This window comes from Solanum pennellii, chromosome 2 (genome assembly GCF_001406875.1).
Source record: "Solanum pennellii chromosome 2, SPENNV200".
Lineage (NCBI taxonomy): Eukaryota > Viridiplantae > Streptophyta > Magnoliopsida > Solanales > Solanaceae > Solanum > Solanum pennellii.
Genome location: NC_028638.1, coordinates 44,177,101 through 44,205,060, shown reverse-complemented (window position 1 = coordinate 44,205,060; position 27,960 = coordinate 44,177,101). Strand labels below are relative to the sequence as shown.

At 33.4% G+C, this 27,960-nt stretch overlaps 4 protein-coding genes across 6 annotated transcripts; 1 reads left to right on the top strand and 3 right to left on the bottom strand.

The window, feature by feature from the left end:
- Positions 1–2,932, top strand: LOC107010744 (protein SRG1-like). Its single transcript, XM_015210028.2, has 3 exons — positions 1–248; positions 878–1,202; positions 2,384–2,932. Exons 1-3 carry the CDS (start codon positions 91–93, stop codon positions 2,648–2,650), a joined length of 750 nt encoding a protein of 249 aa, XP_015065514.1. The 5' UTR covers positions 1–90; the 3' UTR covers positions 2,651–2,932.
- A 6-nt stretch (positions 2,933–2,938) lies between these two features.
- Positions 2,939–9,292, bottom strand: LOC107008870 (ABC transporter B family member 9-like). Of its 2 annotated transcripts, none has more exons than XM_015208073.2 (12): positions 8,926–9,288; positions 7,988–8,042; positions 7,163–7,338; positions 6,831–7,052; positions 6,509–6,747; positions 5,893–6,418; positions 5,519–5,792; positions 4,769–5,432; positions 4,447–4,675; positions 4,095–4,361; positions 3,763–4,026; positions 2,939–3,676 (listed from the first exon to the last, which is right to left on the bottom strand). In XM_015208073.2, exons 1-12 carry the CDS (start codon positions 9,154–9,156, stop codon positions 3,032–3,034), a joined length of 3,792 nt encoding a protein of 1,263 aa, XP_015063559.1. In that variant the 5' UTR covers positions 9,157–9,288; the 3' UTR covers positions 2,939–3,031. The 2 variants fall into 2 exon arrangements, with proteins under 2 accessions (XP_015063559.1, XP_015063560.1); XM_015208074.2 differs by having other exon boundaries at positions 3,524–3,676; positions 3,827–4,026; positions 8,926–9,292.
- A 5,111-nt stretch (positions 9,293–14,403) lies between these two features.
- LOC107010693 (ABC transporter B family member 9-like) lies at positions 14,404–20,100 on the bottom strand. The gene is given in 14 exon segments (XM_015209983.1): positions 14,404–14,906; positions 14,909–15,047; positions 15,134–15,397; positions 15,467–15,733; positions 15,815–16,043; positions 16,123–16,607; positions 16,674–16,795; positions 16,891–17,164; positions 17,271–17,796; positions 17,905–18,143; positions 18,217–18,438; positions 18,501–18,676; positions 18,969–19,023; positions 19,882–20,100. Coding segments are annotated over 14 exon segments (3,720 nt in total).
- A 1,209-nt stretch (positions 20,101–21,309) lies between these two features.
- LOC107008662 (SH3 domain-containing protein 3) lies at positions 21,310–27,666 on the bottom strand. Of its 2 annotated transcripts, XM_015207794.2 has the most exons (10): positions 27,438–27,665; positions 26,663–26,785; positions 25,055–25,124; positions 24,579–24,724; positions 23,554–23,655; positions 23,239–23,436; positions 23,073–23,135; positions 22,881–22,985; positions 22,591–22,665; positions 21,310–22,012 (listed from the first exon to the last, which is right to left on the bottom strand). In XM_015207794.2, the coding sequence occupies exons 1-10, from the start codon at positions 27,495–27,497 to the stop codon at positions 21,893–21,895; spliced, it is 1,062 nt and encodes a 353-aa protein (XP_015063280.1). In that variant the 5' UTR covers positions 27,498–27,665; the 3' UTR covers positions 21,310–21,892. The 2 variants fall into 2 exon arrangements, with proteins under 2 accessions (XP_015063280.1, XP_027770821.1); XM_027915020.1 differs by lacking the exons at positions 21,310–22,012; positions 22,591–22,665 and adding an exon at positions 22,671–22,799 and having other exon boundaries at positions 27,438–27,666.
- Positions 27,667–27,960: the final 294 nt, after the last annotated feature.

Genomic DNA, 27,960 nt, shown 5'->3' with positions numbered 1-27,960 from the left:
GTGATAAATCATGGAGTGAGTGGTACACTAGTAGAGAAAGTGAAGAAGGATACTCAAGATTTCTTCAATCTCCCACCAGAAGAAAAGGAAATGTTGAAGCAAGTAGATGGTGATATAGATGGTTATGGACAAGCTTTTGTTGTTTCTGAGGACCAAAAACTTGATTGGGCTGATATGTTTTTCTTGACAACCCTCCCTCCTCAATTCAGAAAAAAACATATCTTCCCCCACCTTCCTCAACCATTCAGGTATTATTACTATCTCGATAATTCAGATTCTCATTACGTAGAGCTCATTTGAAGGTATTATCCCAAGGTTTAACCTCGAGACCACATATGTTTAAAGGTAGAGGGATCTCATCCATTCAATTGTAACCTTTAGTGGTCCTGCTTTGGCTTATTTGTTTTGTTATAGTTTGCCTTGACATAAAAGTTAATGAATGTCTTGTTATTACTAACAATGTTCATTCTTTTTAAAATGGAAAAGAGTCAAATATGCCCTAAACTATTTGAAAAAGTCTGGATATATCATCCGTTTAAAGTTTGGTTCACTCATACTCTCGTCGTCCAACTTTTGTCCCAAATATGTCTTTATGGGCGTTAGTGGGTATGCTAGACATATCCAGCTCATTTTTTATTTCTTAAATGCCACATGGAATTGTGATGTCATTTTGACCAGCATACCAACTAACGCCCATTAAGGCATATTTGCGCCAAAAGTTGGACGGCGAGGGCATGAATGAGCCAAACTTTAAACGGGGTGTATCTATAGACCTTTTCGACTAGTTTAGGAATATATACTCAAACATGAGTGCCAGTTATTTTACTATATTGTCAGTATACATAAGTTAAATCTGAGTTTTGTTGTATTGAAACAGAGGAACAGTGGAACTATATGCAGTTGAACTGAAAAAACTGGCTTTAAAGATCATTGATTTTCTAGCAAAAGGATTGAACATGGATAAAGAATACATAAGGGAACTTTTTGGAGAAGGATCGCAATCAATGAGGATGAATTACTATCCGCCATGTCCACAACCAGACAAAGTGATTGGACTTACTCCTCATTCAGATGCTGTTGGCCTCACTATTCTCCTTCAACTAAACCAAATGGAAGGACTTCAAATCAAGAAAGATGGAATGTGGATTCCTATTAGTCCTCTTCCTGATGCCTTCATTATCAACATTGGTGATATCATGGAGGTAATTAAATTGCTATGATCGTCTTTACTATGTTGCTCGGATTCTGCAAAAAAATATTTTTGTATCTTGATGTTCTTTACTTTGAGTTAGCTTTTGGGGTGTGACTTAGGACTATGACCTAACTTAACATGGTATCAGAGCAGGACCCATCTCACACAATATTAGAGCCCCAAAATCAAAATTGTACACGTACCAGATGTTAAGCATTGGACGTGAGGTGGGTGTTAAAGAATGACAAACTTCCCACATTGATGGTTAATGAGATGAATGAATAAGACTTGAACAATCATCCTCCATTTCAGCTAGCTTTTGGAGTGTCAGTTAGGGCTAAGACCTAATTTAACAGTGTTGCTCGGATTCAGCAAAAAATGTTGTTGTACCCTGATCTTCCGAAAAATGCACTACTATTTGAAGAATGCGAGCAACATATAGGGTGTGTTTGGTATGAAGGAAAATATTTTCCATGGAAAATGTTTTCCTAGAAAATGTTATCCTGGAAAACAAGTAGATTTTGGACTTATTTTCTCATGTTTGGTTGGTGAGTAGAAAATATTTTTCGGGAAATGATTTTTAGTGTTCGATTTATAAATAAAAAATATTTTTGAGGAACATCTTTTATTTTTACTAGAGTAGAAAATAATTTATGAAATTGAAAATATTTTTATTTTTTAAAAAATTGAAGTTTTTCCAAAAAAGAAAATGTAATTTAAAATTGGAGGAGAGCTTTGGAAAATGTTTTCCTTAATTTTTTAAGGGAAGTCATTTTCCTTAATTTTGAGGAAAATGAGTTATTTGAAAAACATTTTCCAAAACTTTTGCCCCAACCAAACATGAGAAAATTGGAAAATATTTTCCAGAAAATGTTTTCCTTCGTACCAAACACACTCATAGTGTGATTATTGTTTTGATATATTTTTAACATGGTTAGTGGCAATATTCAAATCTTGGTACATCAATCAGTAGGTATGAGAGGATTAATGTCGGATCCTTAAGGACAAATGGTTGATTTACCTGTTTGAAGCAATTTAAGTGAAGGATTATCCATAACAGAATACATCATTTCTTGCTATGGAGCACGTAAAGGAGTATAAGATGTTGTTAGACTACATCTATTTTCATTTTTTGTGTTAACAGGTAACTGTTATGTACTCTGTTAAATGAGAGGTATATTCTATTCGCAGATAGTGACAAATGGAGCCTACCGTAGCATTGAGCACAGAGCAGTGGTTAACAGCGAAAAGGAAAGACTCTCAATTGCAACATTTTACAGCACAAAACTTGATGGACAAATTGGTCCTGCTCCGAGTATCATTTCTTCTGAAAATCCAGCAAAGTTCAGAAGTATTGGAGCTATAGATTATTTCAAAGGTTTATTTGCTCGTAAACTTGATAAGAAATCATACTTAGATGTTATGAGAATTGGAAACTCTCAGAATCCAGCAAGTTGAAACGCGACAGTATTGGACCTATGTATTCTCTAGTAATTGTGACACTATGTATCAATCTTTCTTCAGAAGTTATGTTTCATCAACATTCAGTTACTAGTTTGATGTTATAATCCGACAAAGAGGCAATGATCGACACGTTGAGGGAATAAGTTCACCTTGCAAGTGTATCACTTTTTTACAAAAACATATCAGAGAAGAATTTTATCAAGAAAAGTAAAGATTGTTCATTCACAATATTTTCTGATACAAATCATATCACTACAATAAACTACATTTTATCTACATCAGTTAAAAAAAAGAGAGAAATGTATATATGATAAGGAGATAAAAGGAAGACAAAATAGACCTAATCTAACTTTTGGTCACAAGATGAAGCTGTAATCAGGCTGAAGTCATATGCAATGCTACTAAAGATGCATAAACTCCATCTTTAATGTTCATAAGAGCATCATGCCTTCCTTCCTCAGCAATGACTCCATTCTTCACAACAGCAATGACATCAGCTCCTTTGATTGTGGTTAAGCGATGAGCTACAACCACAGTCGTTCTATTTACCATTACTCGATCCAATGCTTCTTGAACTATACGTTCTGATTCTGCATCTAAAGCACTTGTTGCCTCGTCTAGCAAAAGAATCTTTGGATCCTTCAGTATAGCTCTTGCAATAGCTATTCTTTGCTTTTGTCCACCTGATAATTGTATTCCTCTTTCCCCAACCGATGTATCATATCCTTGAGGCAATGACGATATAAAGTTGTGTGCATTTGCTGATTTTGCTGCTTCAATGATCTCTTCTTCTGTTGCATGCCCTTGTCTGCTGTAGGCAATGTTGTCACGAATTGTTTCGTTAAACAGTACTGGTTCTTGACTAACCAGGCCCATTTGTTGTCTTAGCCAACTTAGCTTGAACTGTCTGATTTCCACACCATCCAAATATATTGATCCTGATTCAGGATTGTAGAACCTCTCTATTAGGCTTATGACAGTTGATTTACCGCTTCCACTCTCTCCCACTAGAGCAACAGTCTACAAAGAGAACCGAAAAAAAAGTTAAAAGCCAATTGAGTAAAAGATGAAGTACGCTATAATGGAGGGGGAGTACTCGAAAATACCTTTCCAGAAGGGATAGTTAGGCATAAATCCTTGAAGATTTGGACATCTGGGCGAGTTGCATACCTGTAACTCACATGTTTGAATTCAATATCTCCGCGAACAGCAGCTAGAGTAGTACCAACATCAGAACTTGAGTCAATCTCGGGTTTTCTGTCAAGAATGTCAAATATAGAGGCTATAGAATCCTTGGCTTTGTTAGCATCTGGAGCCATTCCTGTGCTTTGTGTAACCCCAATAGCTGATAGAGTCAATGCAAAGAAAACCTGCAACATTAGAAAATTAATATCGATACACAAGAGCTGAAAAGGAAGAGAAATCCGAGTGACTTTACCTTAAAAACTTGGCCAAATGATGCCAATCCATGCTGAATAAGGACGGATCCTATGTAGAAACAGAAGGCATTTGTACAATACAGTATAAAAGAACCAAAGCCTAAGCTTGCTCCACTAACAATTCCAATCTTCACTCCTTGCTTCATTGGACCTTCACATTTCTTTTGGTACATGTCCATCACTTTCTCCTCTGCACAGAATGATGCCACTGTTCTTATACTTCCGACAGCATCGTTTGCTATTTGGCTAGCTTCTTCGTACATCACCTAGAAAAATGAGAATCCATTTTAAAGATAATTCAAGCACACTTTAATGTAATCTATTTTTCAAAGATGAGAAAAGACGGAATACCTTTGCATCAGCACTAAAGCCTTTGTACATCTTGGTCTGGAGGAATCCTTGCACACCAATTAAAGGCATCACGAGAAGGATTATAAGTGCTAAAATCCAATTGGCAGTGAAGGCTATCACGAGCCCCGCTACTACAGTTGCTATGTTCTGTACAATAAGTGCCAGTGCATCACCCATAAGAGTCCTGACCGTGGAAGCATCAGTTGATAACCTTGCACCAATTGCACCGCTGCATTCAAGAAAATTTCACATATTTAGCTTATAACACTCTGTTAAGTATTGAAGATAGAGGGGGGAAGGCAGGAATTGATTTGTTACAAACCTTGAATGTGAAGGATCATCGAACCAGCTGATTTCTTGGTGGACTACTTTCTTAAATGTCAAAGAACGAATTCTCTCGATCAATTTCCCCCCTGCAACTCCAAATAAGTAGTTCTGGAAAGGTACAACTAGCAAAGTTACCACACCGAGGCCAAAATACATGAGTGCCCAGAATCTTGATTCACTTCGCAGCTTTTGTGGTGGGTAAAAGAATATTTTAATAGCTGTCGAGAGTAAGAGTCCAAATAACGGGAAAATAAGACCATGTATGATTGCAGCCAATGATCCAAGTAACAGATATGGAAGCTCAGGTTTGTTTAGTCCAGCAAGCCGCCTAATGGAAACTTTCTTCCGTTTCTTTGAGCTTCCCTTATCTTCTTTTCCCTTGTCCTCATTTCCTATTTCTGCTTCATGAATACCAATTAGCCCAGGAACAGTATAGTTGAGTGTGAAAGAATGTCTAGATGATCCCTGGCTTGTTGATCGCCTCATTGCTGACAATCGCAGGCTTGATGACCTGCTCAGGCTATTGTCAAAATCTGTGGTTAAATCCACCTTCTCAAGGTCTATATTTTTCATGTTTTCTTCTTCTCTATTCCCTCCCTGCATTCGCACAAGCTGGGAATATGCCCCATTTGGATCCTGTATCAACTCGGTATGTGTTCCTATTTTCATAATGAGGGAAAAGAATGAATATAGTTTAGTTATACAACTAGAGTAAAGCCTGATAAAAGTTTCATAGAAATTTTACCTTTTTCTAGTAGTTTTCCAGCATTCACCACCGCTATAAGATCAGCATTTCTAATGGTTGTTAGACGATGAGCAACAACAACGGTTGTTCTATTTGCCATGACTTTTTCAAGTGCTTCTTGCACGATTCGCTCTGATTCAGCATCAAGTGCACTTGTAGCTTCATCAAGGAGGAGTATTCTTGGGTTCTTTAAGATAGCCCTTGCTATTGCGAGTCTTTGCTTTTGTCCACCAGATAGTTGGGTTCCATGCTCACCTACCATAGTGTCTAGCCCCTACAGAATCCGCAATGAAAACGATGAAACTCTCATTCGTTTGCCTTTTTAAGAGCTAACTGTAGGTGTGAACATGAACTAAAGAAAAATCATATATTACCTGAGGAAGTTTATCGAGGAACTTAGCAGCATTAGCAAGCTCAATAGCTGTCTTAATCTCATCTTCAGTAGCATCTTCTTTACCATAACTGATATTTTCTTTTATGGTTGTCGCAAACAGGATGGGTTCCTGACTTACCAATCCCATCTGTTGCCTTAGCCATTTGAGTTGAAATTTCTTTAAATTGACACCATCTATTAGTACTTCTCCAGCTTCAGGATCATAGAATCTCTCCAGTAAACTGATAACTGTGGACTTCCCGCTTCCACTTTGCCCAACCAAAGCTACAGTTTTTCCACTAGGAACGACAAGTGAGAATCCACTGAAGATTTGCACATCCGGCCTGGCTGGATACTTGAAGTACACATCTTTAAGCTCAATTTCACCCTTGATGTTTTCCAACACAACCCCGCTTGTGTCAGATGTGTCAATCAGAGGCTTCCGATTGATTGTCTCAAACATTTTGTATGCTGCAGCCTGTCCTGCTGCAAACGCGTTCAAAGATGGCGTTGTTTGGCCTAGTGACCTGCAAATTGATAAAAAGAACAAGCAGAAGTGTTTCAGTACTGTTTAGACTGAAATCAAAGATGCTATAAACAGAGAATTAAATGCTTACATTCCACCAGTCATTATAGCCATAATGACATTGATAACATCTCCACCATTATAACCTCTCTCAATTATCAGCTTGGAACCATACCAAACAGCAAGTCCATATGTAGAAAAAACAATGAGCAAGACCGTGCCAAGTCCAATGCCTGAAACAAGCCCTTGTTGGACAGTAGAAGCACAGGCAATTTTCAGTTTGCTGTCATACTTATCTATCGCCAGCTTCTCTCCGGTGAATGCTGAAACCTGAAGTCATCCAGACTTCATATTAAAATTGCAAGTCTAATACAAACTTACACATGTAGAACTATTTGGATCAGGCTTTTTACCGTTCTGATTGCTCCTATTGTTTGCTCTACTACATTTCCAGCTTGTGCATAGGCAACTTGTCCGCGACTTGACATTTTAGACATGATCAATGCCATAGCTCCTCCAGCAATGACAAGAGCAGGTATGCAAGACACCAACACTATCGACAGAAGCCATCCCTTAAAGAACGCGACTATGAAGCCTCCAACAAATGTTGAGATGAATTGAATGAACTTCCCAACCTGGAATCATTCAACTTAAGTTTTTCATGATTATTTTTCAAGAAAATAACGAAAACTAAAACATTATTCAGTTTGCAGTAGCATTTGCTGTTAGTAAAGAAAACGCGCACCTTTTCACCCAATGCATCTTGAATGAGAATAGTATCTCCAGACATTCTTCCAATAACCTCTCCTGTTGTTGTTTCAGTATCAAAAAAGGCTATGTCCTGCCTCAATATTGTCTTCAAATATAGTCCTCGAATTCGAGTCGCTTGTCTCTCTCCAGTAACCATCCAACATGACATTTCTGCAATGTTACAAGGGACAAAATTTTCAATATTGAATGCATAGGTTCTCTCCATAACTATCATAGTTCAAGTACTCAAATTTACTAGTGTTATGTTTTGGTTCATTTTACTTACTATTTTTGATCCTTAGATTAGACTCGTGTTAGGTTAGAGCCAGAATTTTCACTAGAAGAATCCAAATTTTAAAATAAAATTTCTAGGACCTTATAGATAGCATAATTTTTCAATGAAATCCCTTACTACGCTACATCCCTAATAAAATTCTCATTAGATCATCAAATTAGTCGAGCCCCAACGTGGTTACCAAAAAATTACCTTTTTCTTGGGAATATAATTAACCTAGATTTTCCTAAACATGGTGGGGGTAGTAATTGATTGAAAAAAAATGTGCTTTTACTACTTTTATGTCTTTAATAAAACAAGCACGCAAAGGCACCGATTCTATGGTACCCCACAAATTAAATGGGAACATCTATGTAAAGTAACTTATAATATTTTTATGTCAAAAAGTATTTATAAAATTTTGCATATCCTTGATTTGTCACCAGTTATGCTCATGTCCGTATAGAAAAACAATATTAAGAAGCCTCGATTCAAGTAAAACATAACAAATTTGAAATAAGAAAATACAGACGAGTATATACTTACGTAAGAGGGATGCAACGCCAGCTCCAATAGCAAGGTAGACATAATAAATGGAAACCTGAAATCAAAAATTCAAAAGCAAAACAAAAAAAATGTTAATTAAAGAAGAAAAAGTAACAAAGTTTAGTGAAATGTTGTTTATTATGAGATCACTTAAAGAACAGTAAATTACAAAGTTGATTAGACTGTGACATGAAAAAATTAGAGTTCACATTAGTATATATTTTATATTCTTTCCCACTTTTATAGTGGGATTTGCAATATTAAAAAATTGAATCAAGCTTTATTATTGCATTAGACAGAAAATATCAAATGGAATTTTATATGAGAAAATCATAATTATGTTTGCCACAAAGAAAGAAAAAGTAAAATTTTTACTACTATTTCCAGTAATTCAAATTGACACGCCTTAACTTATTTATAGATTCTTTGTGGAAAAAAGAAAAGAAAAACTTTTTATATCATGACACTCGTATTGAAGTTCGATTAATTTAGATTCACATCAGGTAGATCTTCAAACACAACGAACAAAGCTTCAAAATACAACTTAAGATGTGGTGACTAGTACAATAGTAATTAGTATAGAATCATCTTTTGATTATAAATACGGTTGTGATATTAAATTGATTATGCATTTAGTTTTAACTCTATTCAACATCATGATTATAGTATTGATGATTAATTTCTTGAATAATATTTACACTATCAGTATATATAACTAAAATCAGATTTTCATGCTTTTTCGTACACCAACACCCCCCAAAAAAAAGGTTTTATTATCTTTCTTGTTGTTGTAGAACAAGACCTTAATTAGAAGGCAAGTTTAAAGTTAATGTAATCGTAATTTAAACGTCACAACGTCAATTTAATTGCATGAAACGAAGAAATTAATCAAGATAATTGATACAAACAAGAACATAATAATCAAATTAAATTCATACCTTTGAGATTTCATGTACAACTTCATCAGAATTTGAAGAACCAAAAGCATTAACAAGTTGGCCAAAAATAAGTGTCATTAAAGGTTGAGTTAATCCATTGCCAATAGCTCCAATTGTTCCAATTATCATTAGGGCAATATCAAATTTATCTGCAAAAGAAAATAATTTGTAGAATGACACTTTTTGATCTTCATCTCTTTTTTTTTCTCCATTATTATTATTATCCTCCATCTTCAAAAAAAAAAATTATAAAAAAAAAAGAGAGAGAGATTAATATGATATATATATCTCTTAGGGTTTTAAAGAAAATCAAGAAGAAGAAAAAAGAGGTATTTTATAAGATGAATAAAGTTGGTTAAGATTTCAGGATATTTATGATATTAGGTTTCAGTATTAGCATATTTATAGCTGTATTTACTTTTATTTTCCTTATTCTAGTTGACTTCTGTTTGTGTTTTTCCTATTTGTAGAAAAAAGAGAAAACAATTACGTATTTTATTTCTTCTAGAAACAGTGAACGTATATATGTAGACTATAATATATATAGTCAATAGGATATTTATTGCCACAAAATTTGAGTGGTAAGCTTAGCATCGGCCTAATTGTTTGCTGATTTTCGTAAATTAAGTAGTAATAAATTTATGGAAATAATCTATTTATGAGAACTAGTTAAGTGTATGTGATTCGCGTAATTCTGTTAATTAATACTAATAAATATCTTTTTCGTCCACAATTGTTTGACAGATATACTAAAAATAGATGTCCAAGATTAGTTGGCAATTTAAATAATTAAGAAATAATTAGTCTTTTTTTTTCAATTTTGCCCTTAATAATTACTAAATTTTGTTCAATTGAAAAGTTATGTAGATTTTTGATATTCTTAGTATATTATGGTTATATTAGTCAAATTACACCTTATATTAAATTTTCCTTAAATGGAGTGTATGACTTTACCCCAACAAATAATTGTGAACGGAGGGAGTATAACCTAAAAGTTGAGATGGAAGAAAACTTGAAGTATCTTTTCTTTTTTACCTAATTTAAGTATAATTATTTTCATAATAGCATATAAATCGACATTATTAAGAATCTTCATGTTTTTAATATTGTATAGAACTATAGATGGTTACATTTAGATAATCTATTTATTTTGTAGTATAGGAGTAAGGTTTGTATATGTTCCATATTCTACAAAGACCCAATATATAAATATGATCTTTAACTTTATTTTAGTGGATAATTATGTCTTTTAACTTTGAGTTTGCGCAAATAGGTACTTAAACTTGTATAAAATTGAATAAGTAGATCACACACTTGTCTTACAAGGCATAAAACATGTAAAACGCTATGTAGGACAAAAAATTATTTTGTATGGTATCATGTAGAACGAATATATCTATTTGTTCAATTTTATATAAATTTAAGTGTCTTTTTATGTATACCTAAAGTTAAGGGTCATAGTTATCGGCTGACGCCAAAGGGTCATGTTTATGTATTATGTCTCCAACAAATTCCACTTACTGTTATTAGTAGTGTTGAATGTTTGATGGTGGCAATGGTGGTGTTGTAAGGTTATACTCGAATTCTATTGAATAATAACCAAGAATAGGGGGTATCAACGATTCTTTTTAGTAAATCAATTTATTGATTGAAGAAAATAAATCATGCCGAACTGATTAGTGGATTTATCTTAATAAAAATTGTTCATTTGTATATGAAATTTATAATTATACCAAATAATAAGATTGATTATTGATTTTATGAAAATATAAAAATAAATCAGAAAAAAATGAATTATATTATATCGTACTCTATAAAAAATATATGTATATATATGTGTGCAGAATACATTTTGTATATTAGGTTTAGATAATGATTCATAAATATTATGTATTTGGTCTAGATTAATAAAACTCGATTAATTAATATAAGTCAAAATGAAATTAACACCCAAATCTTAATTATGAAATTTATATGCTACTTGTAATGTGGCCTTCGTGGTCCAGTGAGGTCCGCCCCGTATATATGCATAAGCTTTTATTAAAAAAGTTTTATTTTAAAATTGACTGAATTTATCCTTCTTAAAGTTATAATTAATTTTTAGTTAGATATCTCAAATACGTCTTTTCATTTTAAAACTCAAATAGAACCTTAATGTGTCATTTTGACAACTATTATTGTGTAACACACATTCTTAGAGCGTGAAGAACGCTTTTTTTATTTATTCGTAAAAATATTTTTCTCTTCTTTTTCTTCATTTTATATTCATAATTTTTTATTATCTACTCTACCTTTCACCGATAAACATCCTCACAAAACATGAAAGAACAAAAATAAAATAAAAAATCACATCTATTTTGAAAAAAAAAATTGTAATAACAAAACACGAAAAATTGAAAGAAAAATATAAGAAGAATTATATTATCTTTATTGGAATTTGGATGTGTCGATAAAAAAGAAATGTAGTAAAAAAAAGTGGAAGATGAACAAAAGGTCAGGGGTGACGCATGTTGTTGTGAGATGAAGAAAATAGATACGTAATTTTTATTTGTTTATTTTTCTTGAAAATTAGTTATTTATTGTTTATAATTTATTTTAAATTATTGTTTTAAACTCTCAAATATCATATGTCATCTTCTTATTTAAATCATTATACCGTAATTCGCAAATATATTATACAAGTTTTATAATTTTAACTGATTTATCGTCAATAAAGTATCAAAATAAAATAGAATTTCACTATACAAATTATCAAAATGAACAAATCTATCTGAAATATAATAAAACCAGTTGAATATCATATGTTTTAATTTCTTCATAAGTACACTAGCTTTGTGTATGATTTATATTACTCTTAATTACCTCCATTATTTTTGTTTATTTATAACATGGGGACGAGGGGAATTTTGCATATTCATATACAATTTTGATTTTAATATGTTGGAAATAACGTTTTTTGCAGTTTGTAAAATTATTAGTGACGTAATCAATGACTCTTTTATTTTGATTAATAAAATCTAAAAGATATTTTTGGAAAATTAAAGTGAAATAATTATATAAGATAATTAATGTTGTGTAGATGGACAACCACTCTTCACATTCTTTTCGTGTTTTTTCCTCTTTTTTCCCCTTTTACGATAAATCCTCTTTCGAAAAATTAAAGTGAAATTTTTAAATACGCTATTGTTATTAATTAAAATTTCATGTTACTAAATTTTAGTAAAAAAACAATTAAATAGGTTTAGTGACTTTTTGTGTAAAGAAGTATAGTTTAGTGACTTTTGAGTTGAAAATGAAAGTTGAGTGACTTTCTGTGCAAAGAAGTTATAGTTAAGTGACTTTTGAGTTGGAAATGAAAGTTCAGTGACTTTGTGTGAAAGCAATTGATAATTGAGTGACTATCAAAGTTATTAACTCTAGCAAGATATGAATAAAGATCATTTAGACCTCCTTATGATTATAAATATATTGAAACATGATGAATCAAATATCGAAAAAGAAATTATTGAAGTATTTATTTGCATAATACATGACCCTTAACTTGTCTTTACGTGCGAACAAATATATCCTCCAACTTTGAATGTACACAAATAGATACTTAAACTTGTATAAAACTGAACAAGTATACATAAGTGTCCTATCTGACACAATGCACGTCGGGCGCCATGTAGGACAGAAAATTGCCGTGTAGGTTGTCATGTAGGACGAATGTGTCCATTTGCTCAATTTTATACAAGTTTAACTGTGTACTTGCACACACCCAAAGTAATTGTCAACTGACCTCAAGTTAAGGATCATGATTATGCATTATGAGTATTTATTTATCCTAATAAATATTGTCAAGGTTATATTGGTTATGCCAACACAGGTATATATTATAAATGAAATTCTTTCTTTAAACAATCTATTTACATATGAATATACTATCATATTATCATGTTCTATATGATAGTCAATTGTTGATACTTTAATGTCAAGACGTAACCAACTTATAAAGCAAGTGACTCAGTATATAAGAGGTGTTATTTTGTTTGGAAAAAAGATCAGCAATGTTGAATACAATGTTGTTACTTGCATAGTAAAGGAGCCAAAGTAAATTACATTTCACCAAATAATAGTGAAATAAATATTTAATATTTCATTAGAGGGATAATTTGACAAAGTAATTCACTGAAATACTGTTTGATTTCAATATTTGAGAAGTTGTTACACAAGATTGAAAAGTCAATGTCACAGAGATATCAAATGATAGTAAATGTGCTATGTCACGTTTTTTTCTTAAGTCAAGATTTTCTCTCTAAATTTTTCGATATAATCTTAGGACTGAGTTGGGCTATTATTTTGGAGGTCCAAGGGTTAGGTTAGGCTAGGCCATTATAGTCTCTGATCCGCTGGACCGGATTGGGTTTGTACCAATCCGTTTTGATATCTCTCTATATATATGGCTACGCAAAATTACTCTTTTCACTTAATTAGTAGGGAAAATTTCATATTAAGAAACATTTAATTTGTATGTTATGTTTTTTTTTTGTTTATAATGTACAAAATATTTTTTTAATAATGAATATATGAGCGTTAAACAAGATAACAAAAAATTCACATAATCTCATGATTCAAGCTAATCGGTTTAAATTAAATATTTTTTCAAAAAAAAATTATATAACGATACAAACATAATAACAACTGGTTTCGTCGTACCACTAAAGCAATATTACACAAAAAAGAAACTGGTTCATCAATTTTCTTGTAAATTCAATGCCAATAGACGTTTCTTTCAAAGAAACTTCATGTTTTAAATGACAAAAGAAATACAATTGATCTATATAGTATATAATTGAAAATTTTAAAAATGAATTATTAATATTTTGTTCATTCTAATGATTCACAAATATGTATTTTTGTTTAAATAAATATAGACAAATTGTATATTAACAATTCTATTATAATTGTTCGTTAGAAAAATCGAATTACACAATTTGTATGTGTGAATTATATATGTATAGCACTGCATGTTTTGGGGCACTTCCCCTTTATATAATATACCAGCAACCAGGGGCAGACACGCGTTACATGAAGTAATATGTCATCTAATAGTGTTTCATTGTAAAAATATTATTTTTTTCATTTTACTTTTGATTATCTTATTTTAATTTAATTTGATACGAAGTTTGAAAAAGTAAAAAAAGACTTCTAAATCATATAATTTTAAATTAAAAATATGTTAATATATCAAAATGTCATTTAGTCTTACACATGTTCGGCAAAAAGTATCATGATTATTTAATATATTATTCAAAAGTAATATATCAAATACAAGCCACATATCTATGATGAATATGATTCAACTAATACATTACACCAACTTATGTTGGAAAACCTCAAAAGATGGAGGTCTTAAAAGATCGTTAATTGCCGCTAAAAATATAAATTTAGCGGCAATTAATCATTTTTGATGTAGTGACACTTTATAGTTATTAATCAGGCTGAAGTCATATGCAATGCTACTAAGGATGCATAAGCTCCATCTTTAATATTCATTAGAACATCATGTCTTCCTTTCTCAACAATGACTCCATTCTTCATAACAGCAATGATATCAGCTCCTTTGATTGTAGCTAAGCGATGAGCTACAACCACGGTTGTCCTATTTACCATTACTCGATCCAATGCCTCTTGAACGATACGTTCTGATTCTGCATCTAACGCACTTGTTGCCTCGTCTAGCAAAAGAATCTTTGGATCCTTCAGTATTGCTCTAGCAATAGCTATCCTTTGCTTTTGTCCACCTGATAATTGTATCCCTCTTTCCCCAACCGACGTATCATATCCTTGAGGCAATGATGATATAAAGTTGTGTGCATTTGCTGATTTTGCTGCTTCAATGATCTCTTCTTCTGTTGCATTCCCCTGTCTGCTGTAGGCAATGTTGTCACGAATTGTTTCGTTAAACAGTATAGGTTCTTGACTAACCAGTCCCATTGTTGCCTTAGCCAACTTAGATTGAATTGTTTAATTTCCACACCATCCAAATATATCTCTCCTGATTCAGGATCATAGAATCTCTCTATTAGGCTAATGACAGTTGATTTTCCGCTACCACTCTCTCCCACTAAAGCTACAGTCTACAAAGAGAAGCGAAAAATAATACTTGAAGCCAGTTTGATATAAGATTTAGTACGTAAAATGCAGTGGTAGTACGCGGAAATACCTTTCCAGAAGGGATGATTAAGCATAAATCCTTGAAGATTTGGACATCTGGGCGAGTAGCGTACCTGTAACTCACAAGTCGGAATTCAATATCTCCATGAACAACAGCTAGAGTAGTGCCAACATCAGAACTTGAGTCAATAATGGATTTTCTATCAAGAATGTCAAATATAGAAGTTATAGAATCTTTAGCTTTGTTAAAATTTGGAGCCATTGTAGTACATTGAGTAATTCCAACAGCTGCTAATATCAATGCAAAGAAAACCTGCAACGTTAAATAACTATTTTCAAAAACAGGCAAGAACTCAAGAGGGAGAGAATTATGTATTTTTACCTTAAAAACTTGGTCGACTGTCGCTAATCTATGATCAATAAGGACAGATCCAATGAAGAAACAGAAACCAAGTGAAGAATAAAGTGTAAAAGAACCAAAACCTAAACTTGCTCCACTAACGATTCCAATCTTTACTCCTGACTTAATTGGACCTTCACATTTCTTCTGGTACATGTCCATCACTTTTTCCTCTGCACAGAATGATGCCACTGTTCTAATACCGCCAACGGCATCATTTGCTATTTGACTAGCTTCTTCATACATCACCTGAATAAATGAGCAGAACCTTGTTAGTAAAGTTCAACCACCTTGTAAAAGTTCATTCTGTTAAATAAAACTAAAGAAAACCTTAGCATCCGCGCTATAGCCTTTGTGGAACTTGGTCTGGAAGAGTCCTGGTGCACATATTAAGGGTAATACAACAAGGATTATAAATGACAGAACCCAATTAGCAGTGAAGGCTATCGCAAGGCCGCCTAATGCAGTTGCCATGTTTTGTACAATAAGTGCCAGTGCATCACCCGCAACAGTCCTGACTGTAGAAGCATCAATTGATAACCTTGCACATAATGCACCGCTGCATTCAATAAAATTCCATGTTTTAGCACATGTCAAACTTCAGGGAGAATTTAATGACTATTAACTTGTTGACTGACCTTGAATTTACAGGGTCATCGAACCAGCTGATTTCTTGATGGACTACTTTCTTAAATGTCAAAGAACGGATTCTCTCGATCAATTTCCCCCCTGCAACTCCAAATAAATAATTCTGGAAAGGTATAACTAGCCAAATTACTACACCGAGGCCCACGTACATGAGTCCCCAGAATTGTGATTCATTTCTCAACTTATGTGGAGGATTAAAGAAGGATTTAATTGCTTCTGAGAGCAAGAGTCCGAATAAGGGCATTACTAGGCCATGCATAATTGCAGCCAATGATCCAAGTAGTATATATGGAAGCTCAGGTTTGTTTAGTTCAGCAAGCCGCCTAATAGGAATTTTCTTTCGATTCTCTGAACTTTGTTCATCGTCTTCTTTTTCATCCACGTCTCCTATTGTAGCTTCATGAATATCAATCATCTCCCGAACAGGATAGCTGGGTGTGAAGGAATGCCTAGGGGATCCCTGGTTTGTTGATCGCTTCGCTGCTGACAGTGGCGGATTTGATGACCAGCTGATGTTGTCCAATTTCATGGTTATGTTTACCTTGTCAGAGTCCATATTTTTCATAATCAAGTTCTCTTCTTCATCACCTCCCTTGCCTTCCTGCATTCGCATAAGCTGGGAATATGCCCCATTTGGATCTTGAATCAACTTATCATGATTTCCTGTTTTCGTTATGTGAGTAAAAAAGATACTTATTCTTATCCATAAAAGTAAAGCTTGATTGATGAACATGTCTCTTTTATCTTTAAATTATTACCTTGCTCTAGTAGCTTCCCATCATGTAGTACAGCTATTAGATCAGCATTCCTAATGGTTGTTAGACGATGAGCAACAACCACAGTTGTTCTTTTCGCCATGACTTTCTCTAGTGCTTCTTGGACAATTCGCTCTGATTCAGCATCAAGTGCACTTGTAGCTTCATCAAGGAGAAGTACTTTTGGGTTCTTTACAATAGCCCTTGCTATTGCCAGTCTTTGTTTTTGACCACCAGATAGTTTTGTTCCATGCTCACCTACCATAGTGTCTAGCCCCTACAAATCCCCAAAACATGAAAAAAGTGAATGTCCATATAAAGAAATTCGGTTATTAGCAGCTTGTTGAAACTGTGGACATGGATATTGAGGGGGGCAATATTACCTGGGGTAGTTTGTCAATGAAGTTAGCAGCATTAGCAAGCTCAATAGCTGCACTAATCTCCTCTTCAGTAGCATTTTCCTTGCCATAACTGATATTCTCCCTTATGGTAGTCGCAAACAGGATAGGCTCCTGACTTACTAATCCCATCTGCTGCCTTAGCCATTTCAGTTGATATTTCTTCAAATTGACACCATCTAATAATACTTCTCCGGATTCAGGATCATAGAATCTCTCTAGTAAGCTAATAATAGTGGACTTTCCGCTTCCACTTTGCCCGACCAAAGCTACAGTTTTGCCACTAGGAACAACAAGTGAGAATCCACTAAAGATTTGCACATGTGGCCTGGATGGATACCTAAAATACACATCTTTAAGCTCAATTTCACCCTCGATGTCTTCCAACACAACCCCGCTCATGTCAGATGTGTAAATCAATGGTTTCCTGCTGATTGTCTCAAAGATTTTGAGTGCTGCAACCTGTGCTGCTGCAAATGCATTCAATGACGGTGTTGTTTGGCCTAGTGACCTGCAAATCAACAAGAAAACAAGCAAAAGGTTTCCACTACTTAGCCTACATTAACAGTCCAATGTGACGAATCTAAGATGCTTTAAACTTGCAGAATTTTACACTTACATTCCACCAATCATTATAGCCATGAGAACATTGACGACATCTCCACCACGATAACCTTTCTCTATTATCAATTTAGAACCATACCAAATGGCAAGTCCATAAGTATATAGAAGAACAAGTAAGAATGTACCAAGTCCAACTCCTGAAACAAGCCCTTGTTGGACAGTAAAAGCACACGCAATTTTCAGTGTGTTGTCGTACTTAATCATTGCCAGCTTCTCTCCATTGAATGCTGCAACCTAAAGTTTATCATAATTTAGATCAAAACTGAAAAGTCTAATGCAAGATCATTTAGAAACTGTGAGGCTATACTGTTTTCATTGCTCCAACTGTTTGTTCCACTATATCTCCAGCTTGTGCATAAGTCATTTGTCCGCGACTTGACATTTTGGACATGATCGATGTCATGGCTCCACCAGCAATGACTAGAGCAGGTATACAAGAAACCAAGACTAGCGAAAGAAGCCATCCCTTTGTGAAGGCGATTATGAAGCCTCCAACGAATGCTGAGAGATATTGAATGAACTTCCCAACCTGCAACCAATCAACACATTAGTAAACTGCAGTAGTAGCATTAGTTAACTACAGAACAACACCTTATCTCCCAAGGCATCTTGAATGAGAAATGTATCTCCAGACATTGTTCCAATGACTTGTCCAGTTGTTGTTTCAGTGTCAAAAAAGGCTATGTCCTGCCTCAGTATTGTCTTCAAATACAGTCCTCGAATTCGAATCGCTTGTCTCTCTCCAGTAACCATCCAACATGACATCCCTGTAATAATGTTGTAGCAGCAAGCTTTACACATTTTGTTTCAATTCCAATATAGTACAACAACAAGAATTTAGGCTTCTGTTTAGCTCAAGTAGTAGCAAACTTGAGCTAGACATAGTATGATTTATGAGCTACTCGTTTCGTTAACTTGTCATTTTTGTCGCTTTATTAGAGTCAATTTAACTAGTATTCAAAGTTAATATTTTAAATTTTCAAAAAAATGTAACTCTTTAATATCTTTTTAATTATCTAAAACACCACTTATTTTCGAACAGAGAAACAACACTCTTACGTAAAAAGGAAGCAATCCCAGATCCAATAGCGAGATAGACATAGTAAACGGTAGCCTGAAAATAAAATAAATAGGATTTTAGCCAAAAAAGTTTATCTCAAAATAACCGTTACTTTAAAATAATTATTACTATTATTTCATCCGTCTCATATTGTGTATCTACATCATTAAATATATGTGTCTCAAATTACTTGTAATCTACATAATAAAAATACAATCAATTAACATTTTTTCAGTTTGCCCTTCAATTATTTCTTCTTGAAATATTGTAAAGTTCCCCATCCTTAATCTTGGTATTGAATATAGAGTGTACTAAAATGATAAGAGTTAAAAGATTAAAGCACTCTTTCTATTTAAAATTTTTAATGGACCTGTTAAAGAAAAAGGGAATATATTAGTAATATAGACTATAGAGTAGTAATTGTCCCTAATAATATCTATAAGTAATATAGACTATAGAGTAGTAATTGTTTCTAATAATATCTTTACATTAAAGAACTATTTCTCTTTATGTTAACATATTTCATTTATTTCTAATTACTTGTCAATCTTTTTTCCTTTTTTTAGCTGTCCCTTATAATATTTGTCCATTTCTACAAATCAATAAAAATATTTTTCTTGCCTCTTATACCCTTAATCAATTACTTTCTCTTATACCCTTAATCAATTACTTTGAAAAACGTAGAATTTTTTTAAAAACGTAGAATTTTTAATCCATCCACTTCATAATTAATAGGGATAAAATGATAAATTCATTATGTCAATCATTGTTTTCTTAATAGATGTGTCAAATCAAAAGTCGACAAGTAATTAAAAATTATAAAGTAATAAATAATATCTTGTATTTATTATTTTTCTGATGAACGTAAAAAAAGTTTAAACGACACTTATTTAGAAATGAAAAGAATAATACCTCATAAACTAGATGAAAAACCTCATTAGAAGATGAAGCACCACCAAAAGAATTTATAATTTGACCAAAAATGAGTGTCATCAAAGGTTGAGTTAATCCTTCACCAATAGCACCAAAAGTTCCAATAGTCATTAAAGCAATATCCACCCTATCTGCAAACAAAAATAGTTTGTAGAATGGCACTTTCTCATCTTTAACTATTGATGATTTTTCTTCCATTTCTTGAATCTTAGAGTGGATATAGAAAACTAGGAATATAATAGAAACTCTTCCTTTGTTCAAGAAATTTATAAGTGTTGTGCACTTCAAATAGTGTTCTTTAAAGACAAAGAAAGAACAAGCAAAGTAGTGATAATTATAGATTAATCTCACCGTTTTAATTTGTTTTATCTATTTTAACTTTACATAGAGTGAGAAAATAAAGAACATGTTGAGTCTTATATTATGAAATGTCAAATATGTCAAATATATTAAAATGCTCATTAATTTTGTGGTTTATGCATGTTATGTGAAAAAATTAAAATTAAATAACTGTTAATAAAGGAAAGAGTCTTTCTTTTTCAAATGAAGTAAAAATAAAAGTAGGTTAGACAAATTGAAACGAAGGAAAAAATTGATAAAGTATTCCCTTCTTCGTTTTATTTGATCCCTATTTCAAAAATAGATGTTTCATTTTACTTGGTAAAGAATTTGTCAGAACAATAAGAGTCTAATAATATGAATTAGAAGGTGGGTAGTAGTGAATGTATGAACATTTAATCGTGTTTTAATTAGTTGCAGTTCATATTAATTTTGAATATGCTCTTTTTGTTGTATCATCATATATAGTATAATCCGTCCTTTTTTGTTGTCTATAAGATCATAAATAAAAATTACATTTTTTTTTAATTAATTTACTTGCATGATCGCTTCAATATAAGTTGATGCTCTACTTATGTATATCTTGTTCTATCTATTATTTTGTTTTTCAAGAAGAATTAATATTAACAATTGTTTGTGTATTCTTTTTCTTGGCAATATATAACTCTGTTATTCACAACACCAATGATATCAACCCTTTTGATTAGCTACTGAAAAGTTTAGATTTTTTATCATTTCAATTAATAAATAACATTAGTTTAATTTAGTTTAAGTATAATACTCCCTATGTTATAATTTCTGTTTTGGATTTTGAATAAATTTAATAAATTGAAGGGAAAAAAATGGAAAAGAAATAGGCATTACACAACCATGAAGAATATCAACAATCATTCCATCTAAGAATGTATGCACACGAAAATATTTGTATATAATCTAAATAAATAATATGAGAGACAGAAGTAGATGAGTTTGGAGTTTAAATTTTCACTGTTCAAAATATTAAAAAAAAAAACACGAAGTCAAAAGGAATTTACCATTTACTATATATACAAAAAAAAAATATATATTGACAGTGTAGAAATAGTATAATTTTCCACTTAAAGAAATCCGAAACCCTCCTTGACCCCACTTAGCTCCGCCTCTGGAATGTATTAAGAGGGTGTGTTACTTCCACATGTACTCATCTTTTTGTTATAAAACACTTGGACAAGCAGTTCATTGCTAATATACTACTTCATCATAGAGAGCATTTGTTGCTAGTCTCCAGAGCAATGCATATGTATGGAACCTTTGTCCATTTTTGTTAGTGTCATGTTGACCTCAATAACAAAAGGACAGTGTTTCCTTCATAATTCACAAACTACAACAACAATTTTCACAACCATCTTCTTCAAAGATAACATTTTTCGTTCGCAGGTAGAGGAAGAGGGTACTTAACTAAGTGCATTTCAGCTATAATCCATCAGTGATGACAAGTCTGCTGGGGTAAAAACAAAAGGGAAAGGGAAAAGACCAAAAGCATTTACTGTCCAGAATAACCCTGAAGAACTAAAATGAATATGTTACACACTCAACTCTATGCTCTTGCATGAACAAATGGATGAACTGGCAACTGTTCCACAAATACCAGCAACAAAAAATCACCATCTTTTCAGTAAACTTCCGTTGCTCCATTAGAAGTAGGTACTCTTTGTCGTTTCTCCACGTACTCAGATGGAAACCAACCTGCCCTGCCTTGGCATTCTCCTTCTGACCAACCTGATTGAGTCACCTGAACATAACATGAAATTGGAATAGAGAGGCACTCTTCAAAAAAACGTGGATATAACAGGATAGAAGAATTAACTGTTTCTTCTTTTGGACTCGACTTTACTGTGTTTCATTGAGCATATCATGCACATCTATGAATAGATCATAGTTTTTTACCTTCGCAAGTTTTGAGAAGTAGAATAAAAATGGCAATGAACAAGAAAATTTACAGGTGTGTCCTTTCCTTTTTCATTTACATTACTATTCTTTATTTTGTTAACTTTCATTCTTCCTTTATTTTTTTCTTTTTCGGTGGGGAGAAGGGCGACAGGAGGGGCAGGTTTCAAGTGAGAAGGGCAGTTAGAGGGGCAGGTTTGAAGTGGGAAGTTGCGCATATATCAAATAAGCCTTTAGAAGGAAGACTAGTGTGAGTAGTACTAACAGCAGTCATCATTTACTGGAAAATTAGAGAAGGCTTACATAAAAGGTTTGTTAGGTTTAGAAAAAGGAGAATGCTCCAGCAAATATACATGTGAGTTTTATCAACTTCAATCAATAACTTATTATCTCAAGAGGGAAGTGCCAGAATTAAAGAACAACCTTACGAACAACAACATAATCACCGACAGACAAGCTTAGCTCCTTTTCTGATTCAGCTTCAAAAGAATGAATAGCCTGTGTGACAGAGACACAAAAACTAAGACCACTTCAACTCATTAATAAACAGTAACACTGCACGGATTAGAGCGTCTTCAGAGCTCACACCAGCAACATATCCTCATTGTCAATCAGCTTTCCCTCAGAAGTTTCTTTCAAATAGTATAATAAATAAATCATTCTGTGATAAGATTATAACAACTTAGACAACTGTTGTTAAAGCAGACGGTTACCTCGGCCAAAAAGTATTTTGTTTTCTCAGGTACGTGGGACGGAGGGTTTACAGGAAGTGTGGCTACAGGAGGAGCAGCCTCTTTTCGCTGCTTTTCAGAAACTATCTGTACAAATTGTAAATTGTCAAGTAAGAAAAAATTACCTAGGTGTAAAGCATACCTCTGGAGAAATACGAAAGGAAAAACACTCACCTCAGCTTCAATATTACCCAGAATAACAGCAACTCTCTCATGATAAAGCTTTTCTGCTTCAACCTGCAGATGATTATACTCACTTTAACCATAGTATGAAAATGGTTGACCATGCAAAACACAAGTTTAAATTCCATGAGAGGCAAATATGCACCAGCATACATACCATTGCAACAAGCCTCTGAAATGTAAGCCTCTCCTGCTGTGATTCTACAGCAGCTAATGCTGCTGCTGCTTCTTTACCGAGTACTGTCATGTTGGCTTTGAGTTCCTGCATTTTAGTTTCTGCTGCGTGCAGCTTTGCCACATTCTCCGGGATGGGAGCTTCCCTCACCCGAGCTTGTCTTCTAGAAACTTCGGTTGCCTGCTTATTTTGTATTCAATACTAAGGATGTGATGACAGTGTATAATAGAACAATAAGACAAGTATCAACAGGCGTTTATCATAGTCTTTAGCAAAAGAAATAATTGTTAAAGTAACCTGTATCTCCGCCTCTTGCCGCATTTTACTGTAGCGCTGAGCTAGATGACGAGCATCCTCTAAGGGAGAACCAGCTACCATAGCTCTCAATGGTTCCAGTACCTGGAAATCCAAAAGCTCATTTTAGTCTGCGGCCGAAGGCTGAACTATGAAGTATTGAACATAGATTAATGTTGCTAAGTGTCATGAATCAAAAAAATAAATGTGCAGTATCTTGAAAAGAAAAGACAGAAAGAAAAGTAAAAAGAAGGTATTGACATATTTGCCATAATTATGTTTCATGAGACAAAAAGGTCAGTATCATGATTGTTTACAGTATGCCATTAATACTTCTTTTTGGTTGGGAAAGAGGGTGGTTACTTCTTCATTTTGCAAATGAAGCATGTGCTTACAGAAAACCACCCAGAAACCAAAGCGAAAAAATTTCCAAGACCAACAAGTGCACATGGAAGTGACCTCTTTCTTGGCACAAACGTCGAAGGAGAAAACTGGAAAGGAAAATGATTATCCTTTAGGTTTTCGAGGAACTGTTTCATCAATCTCTTTATGCATTTGTCACTTGCTATCAGCACCAGAACTTAAGACTACCATCATTGATTTCTTTATCTTCACAGATTCATAAGCAGTCTTTCCCATAAAAAGCAGCTATAAGCCTATTCATGTATGGATGTCACGATCTTAGACTCTTAGGCTAGCAGGTAATAAACTACTGCAAATTTAGCCAGTAATCTACTGATGTTTAGGTCTAGGGAAAACACATTTATCTAGCTCATGCAACTCTAACAAATAAATACGCCAATATAAATTGCTTCTAATTAGTTTCCATTAAGGATGTCACGATCTTAGACTCTTAGGCTAGCAGGTAATAAACTACTGCAAAGATAGCCAGTAATCTACTGACGTTTAGGTTTAGGGAAGACACATTTATCTAGCTCATGCAACTCTAACAAATAAATACGCCAATATATATTGCTTCTAATTACTTTTCATTAACATATTCCAGATTACATGCACATTGTACCTACCTGACTGAAGAATAGTTTATTTAGATCTTCAACCTCCTTCTCTGCATGTTTACGAGCATCACCGTAAATAGAAGCAGCCTTAGCTAACACCTCGTCATTGGGATTTTCGACTCCATATTTGCAGCAATCTTCTGATAATTTAGTTCCTGGCTACCATAAACTTCCACCAAATAAGTTGAAATTCACACAGAAGAAAAAAAAAAAGGCAAAAAGAAAAAACAGGTCTCAGTCTCACAATGATGGGACAGGGAGGACGAGATACTAGCCTGGCAGTATCCAGAAAATAAGAATATAAACATCCAGGTTAAGAATAATCTTGTCATATCGTCATAAAGGACTGCCTAAATATTTTAGAAGTAGCAGCAAACAAACATAAAGGGCTGCCTGAATATTATAGAGGTAGTGAATCATGACTAGAACAAAGTTCCATCTGAAAGTAGATCTATTTATACAAAATACGCCTTCAAAAGTTTTACCTGCTTCTATATGCTTGTATCCTATAGCTGTAAATGTTTCAGCTGCCTTAACAATCTCTTTCTGAAAATCCTGCAAAATGATACGAACAGAGATATCCTAACTTCAGAAAGAGAAGGAAACACACAGTGTGAGTTTAGATCAAAATTAAGCAATGAATTTGCCAAGTCCTAGCCACAACTACAAAAGACAAGATATAGGAATGAAATGCTCTACACTAGCATGACATTTATCATAGATATACATGGTCTTGTGCCTAGCACCAACAACAACAATAAAAAATCAAGACACAAATGACAAGCCAAGTGCATATAGACAAGCCAAGCTGAATAGCTCAACCTGATACAACAAGCCAAGCTCGATATCATTATGCTCAACTTTCATAAGAAGAAGATCAAGTGAATCTTAACAAGACAACAATAAATTATAGTGGCCGGAGCAGAAGAAAATGACTAAACAAGTCTGCTAAGGATATCTTAAAATAGGTCAAATGTATATCAATGCGGCGAGCTGAACAACATCGTGATCAGGTCAGCTAAGTGAAATCTCAGCCTTAACGGGCAAAAATGTAAACCAGCTAATAATCACAACAGAGGCAACCATTTAGTTCAAAATATTCAGACCATGTAGCACTGATACGGACCCCTTCCACCCACAACGAAGTCTGTCCCATCAAGGTTAGAACAGATGGGAAGAATCACCTAGAGGTTTTTGTAATTTGAGACCTCGTGGTTTACAACCCATTGCATTGACCACTAGGCCACACTTCAGACAGAAGTAACTTAAGTCTCCAGAAAATAGACTTTGGTTCTATTTGAAAAAAGAGAAAAGAGATGGCAATTTATAGTGTACAACATGTTGAGTAGTTATTATCTATTTCTATGATTGTAAGTAAATATTTTACAGTGTAGTACAGAACAATATGAAATGTTCTCCAATGCTCTAACTAAATTTAATAGATCTAGACATGTTGTGAATACGAATATATTCTCTTAACTTTCAACACTGCAAAACCATGTTCGTGCATGCATCTACAAGAAAAATATCTCCAAAACTATCTATATTCTAACTCAAGAATCTTTGCACTTTGCATCCCTCTTCAAAAATGTATGGAAGCTGCTCTCTCCAACTACTTATTAAGTAATAGAAAATGAAGAAACAACTAAGTTTTTCTTAACTCCATGACAATATTACTTATTAACAACTATTACCAAGTTTCAAATGCACTTAAAAATAGCGATCTTCCTTCAAATTTTGGCCTCTTTCTTTTATAAGTCAGATTTAACTAACACCAAAGAATGCTCTACCTCCCATAAAGAATTCATTTTGGCTAAATGACTCACCTTTTTGCATTATCAACTATTCGCAAGAAGCAGGAAGCGCAAAGTAAAGGTCTTTGATAATGACTAAATATTTAAGTAGCTATTACATGCTAAACGAATATATTAGCAGTTATTCTGCAAATAAGTAAATTGCAGTCAGGTATATACTACTGTAGTAAATTTCATAGTTTGAAAGTAAATGACACAACATCAAACATTTGCAATATAAGAAAAAGAACTGTAGGCACCGAACAGGCTTTTATTTACATTATGTGACAGAACCCTTACCCTTTTCTCCCGGGTAGACTTATACAACTTGTCCAGTTGATGATGCAATTGCATCTCCATTTCATCAATGACCATAACATCTGAACTTTCATAACCAGTTGCACTAAACTGCTTGATGACTGCCTGAAGTTTAAGAATCAATATCTCTAGCAAATAAGAATCAATATACACTTGCTATGGAAAGAAACAATTTGTACCATCCCTCAAAAGTCAATCACTCAATTAAATAGAAATGTTTCAATCTTAGGACATTGGTTTACATCAAACCTTGTAATTATCTTACACTATTCATTTACTATGTACAAATTATAACTTTTAGAACCCAGTAACATCAAAGGGCATAACTTCAAATCATGGATCCACCTCTACTCCTAGCACCTTTTTGTATTACCATACCACTTCCAAAGCCCAAAGTAATTACAATTAGGGAGAATAAAATCTGAAAAAGACATTTTTTTTGGCAACACATCCAATTCAAGAAAAAACTGACAAACATAGAAATTCATAAAGCTTAAAATCTTCCCTCACTTTTATACAGTGATTGTCAAGAATTCAAGTATTCATTCGCACATTAAACCAAGATGGACCACCAAATGAAGATAAAAAAGATGATCAATCCAAAATTGAAACTCTACCCATTTTACAGTTCTACCAGATGAGTAATACCCAGAAGAAGATACGCGTAAACATTACACCAGAATTCCAAGAAAATAACATTTTCTCACAGCCCCAAACAAAGAAAATTGGATCAAGAAAAAAGAATTCTTGGGTGGACCTGTTGCTGTTTAGCGACTTGTTCTCTGAGCTTACTAGCTTGCTTCCTCAAAGCATCCATCGCTGTAATCTTTGCCGCTGGATTTCACGATTTTTGGGATTTGATTTGCTTATCTGATCTGAACAAAGGCTACTGCTGCTGCTTCAAAGAAAAGAAAGTTGCTTTTAGCTTTGATTACTGAAAGCAGCTTAATTTGTTTAGCATTTCTTTTTCTTTTTTTACACCAAGTCCGTAATCTGTTTAGTATGAAGGAAAAATATAATTTCTCAATAAATTTTTAATTTTTCCATAATTAATCTAAGATTTGAAAAATATAATTTTAGAAAAAATGATCTTTAATGAATAGGTAAAAGTTAAAAATACTGAGATTTTAAGTTGTTTGTCTTTGCTTTACTATTTCATCCACACTCTCACAATTCATTCTATCCTTGTAGTATTTGGCTAAATTACTTATAAATAACTTTTTTAATTAAAAAATATTTTTTTTTCTTTTCGTAACAACTAACAAATACACACTTAATAT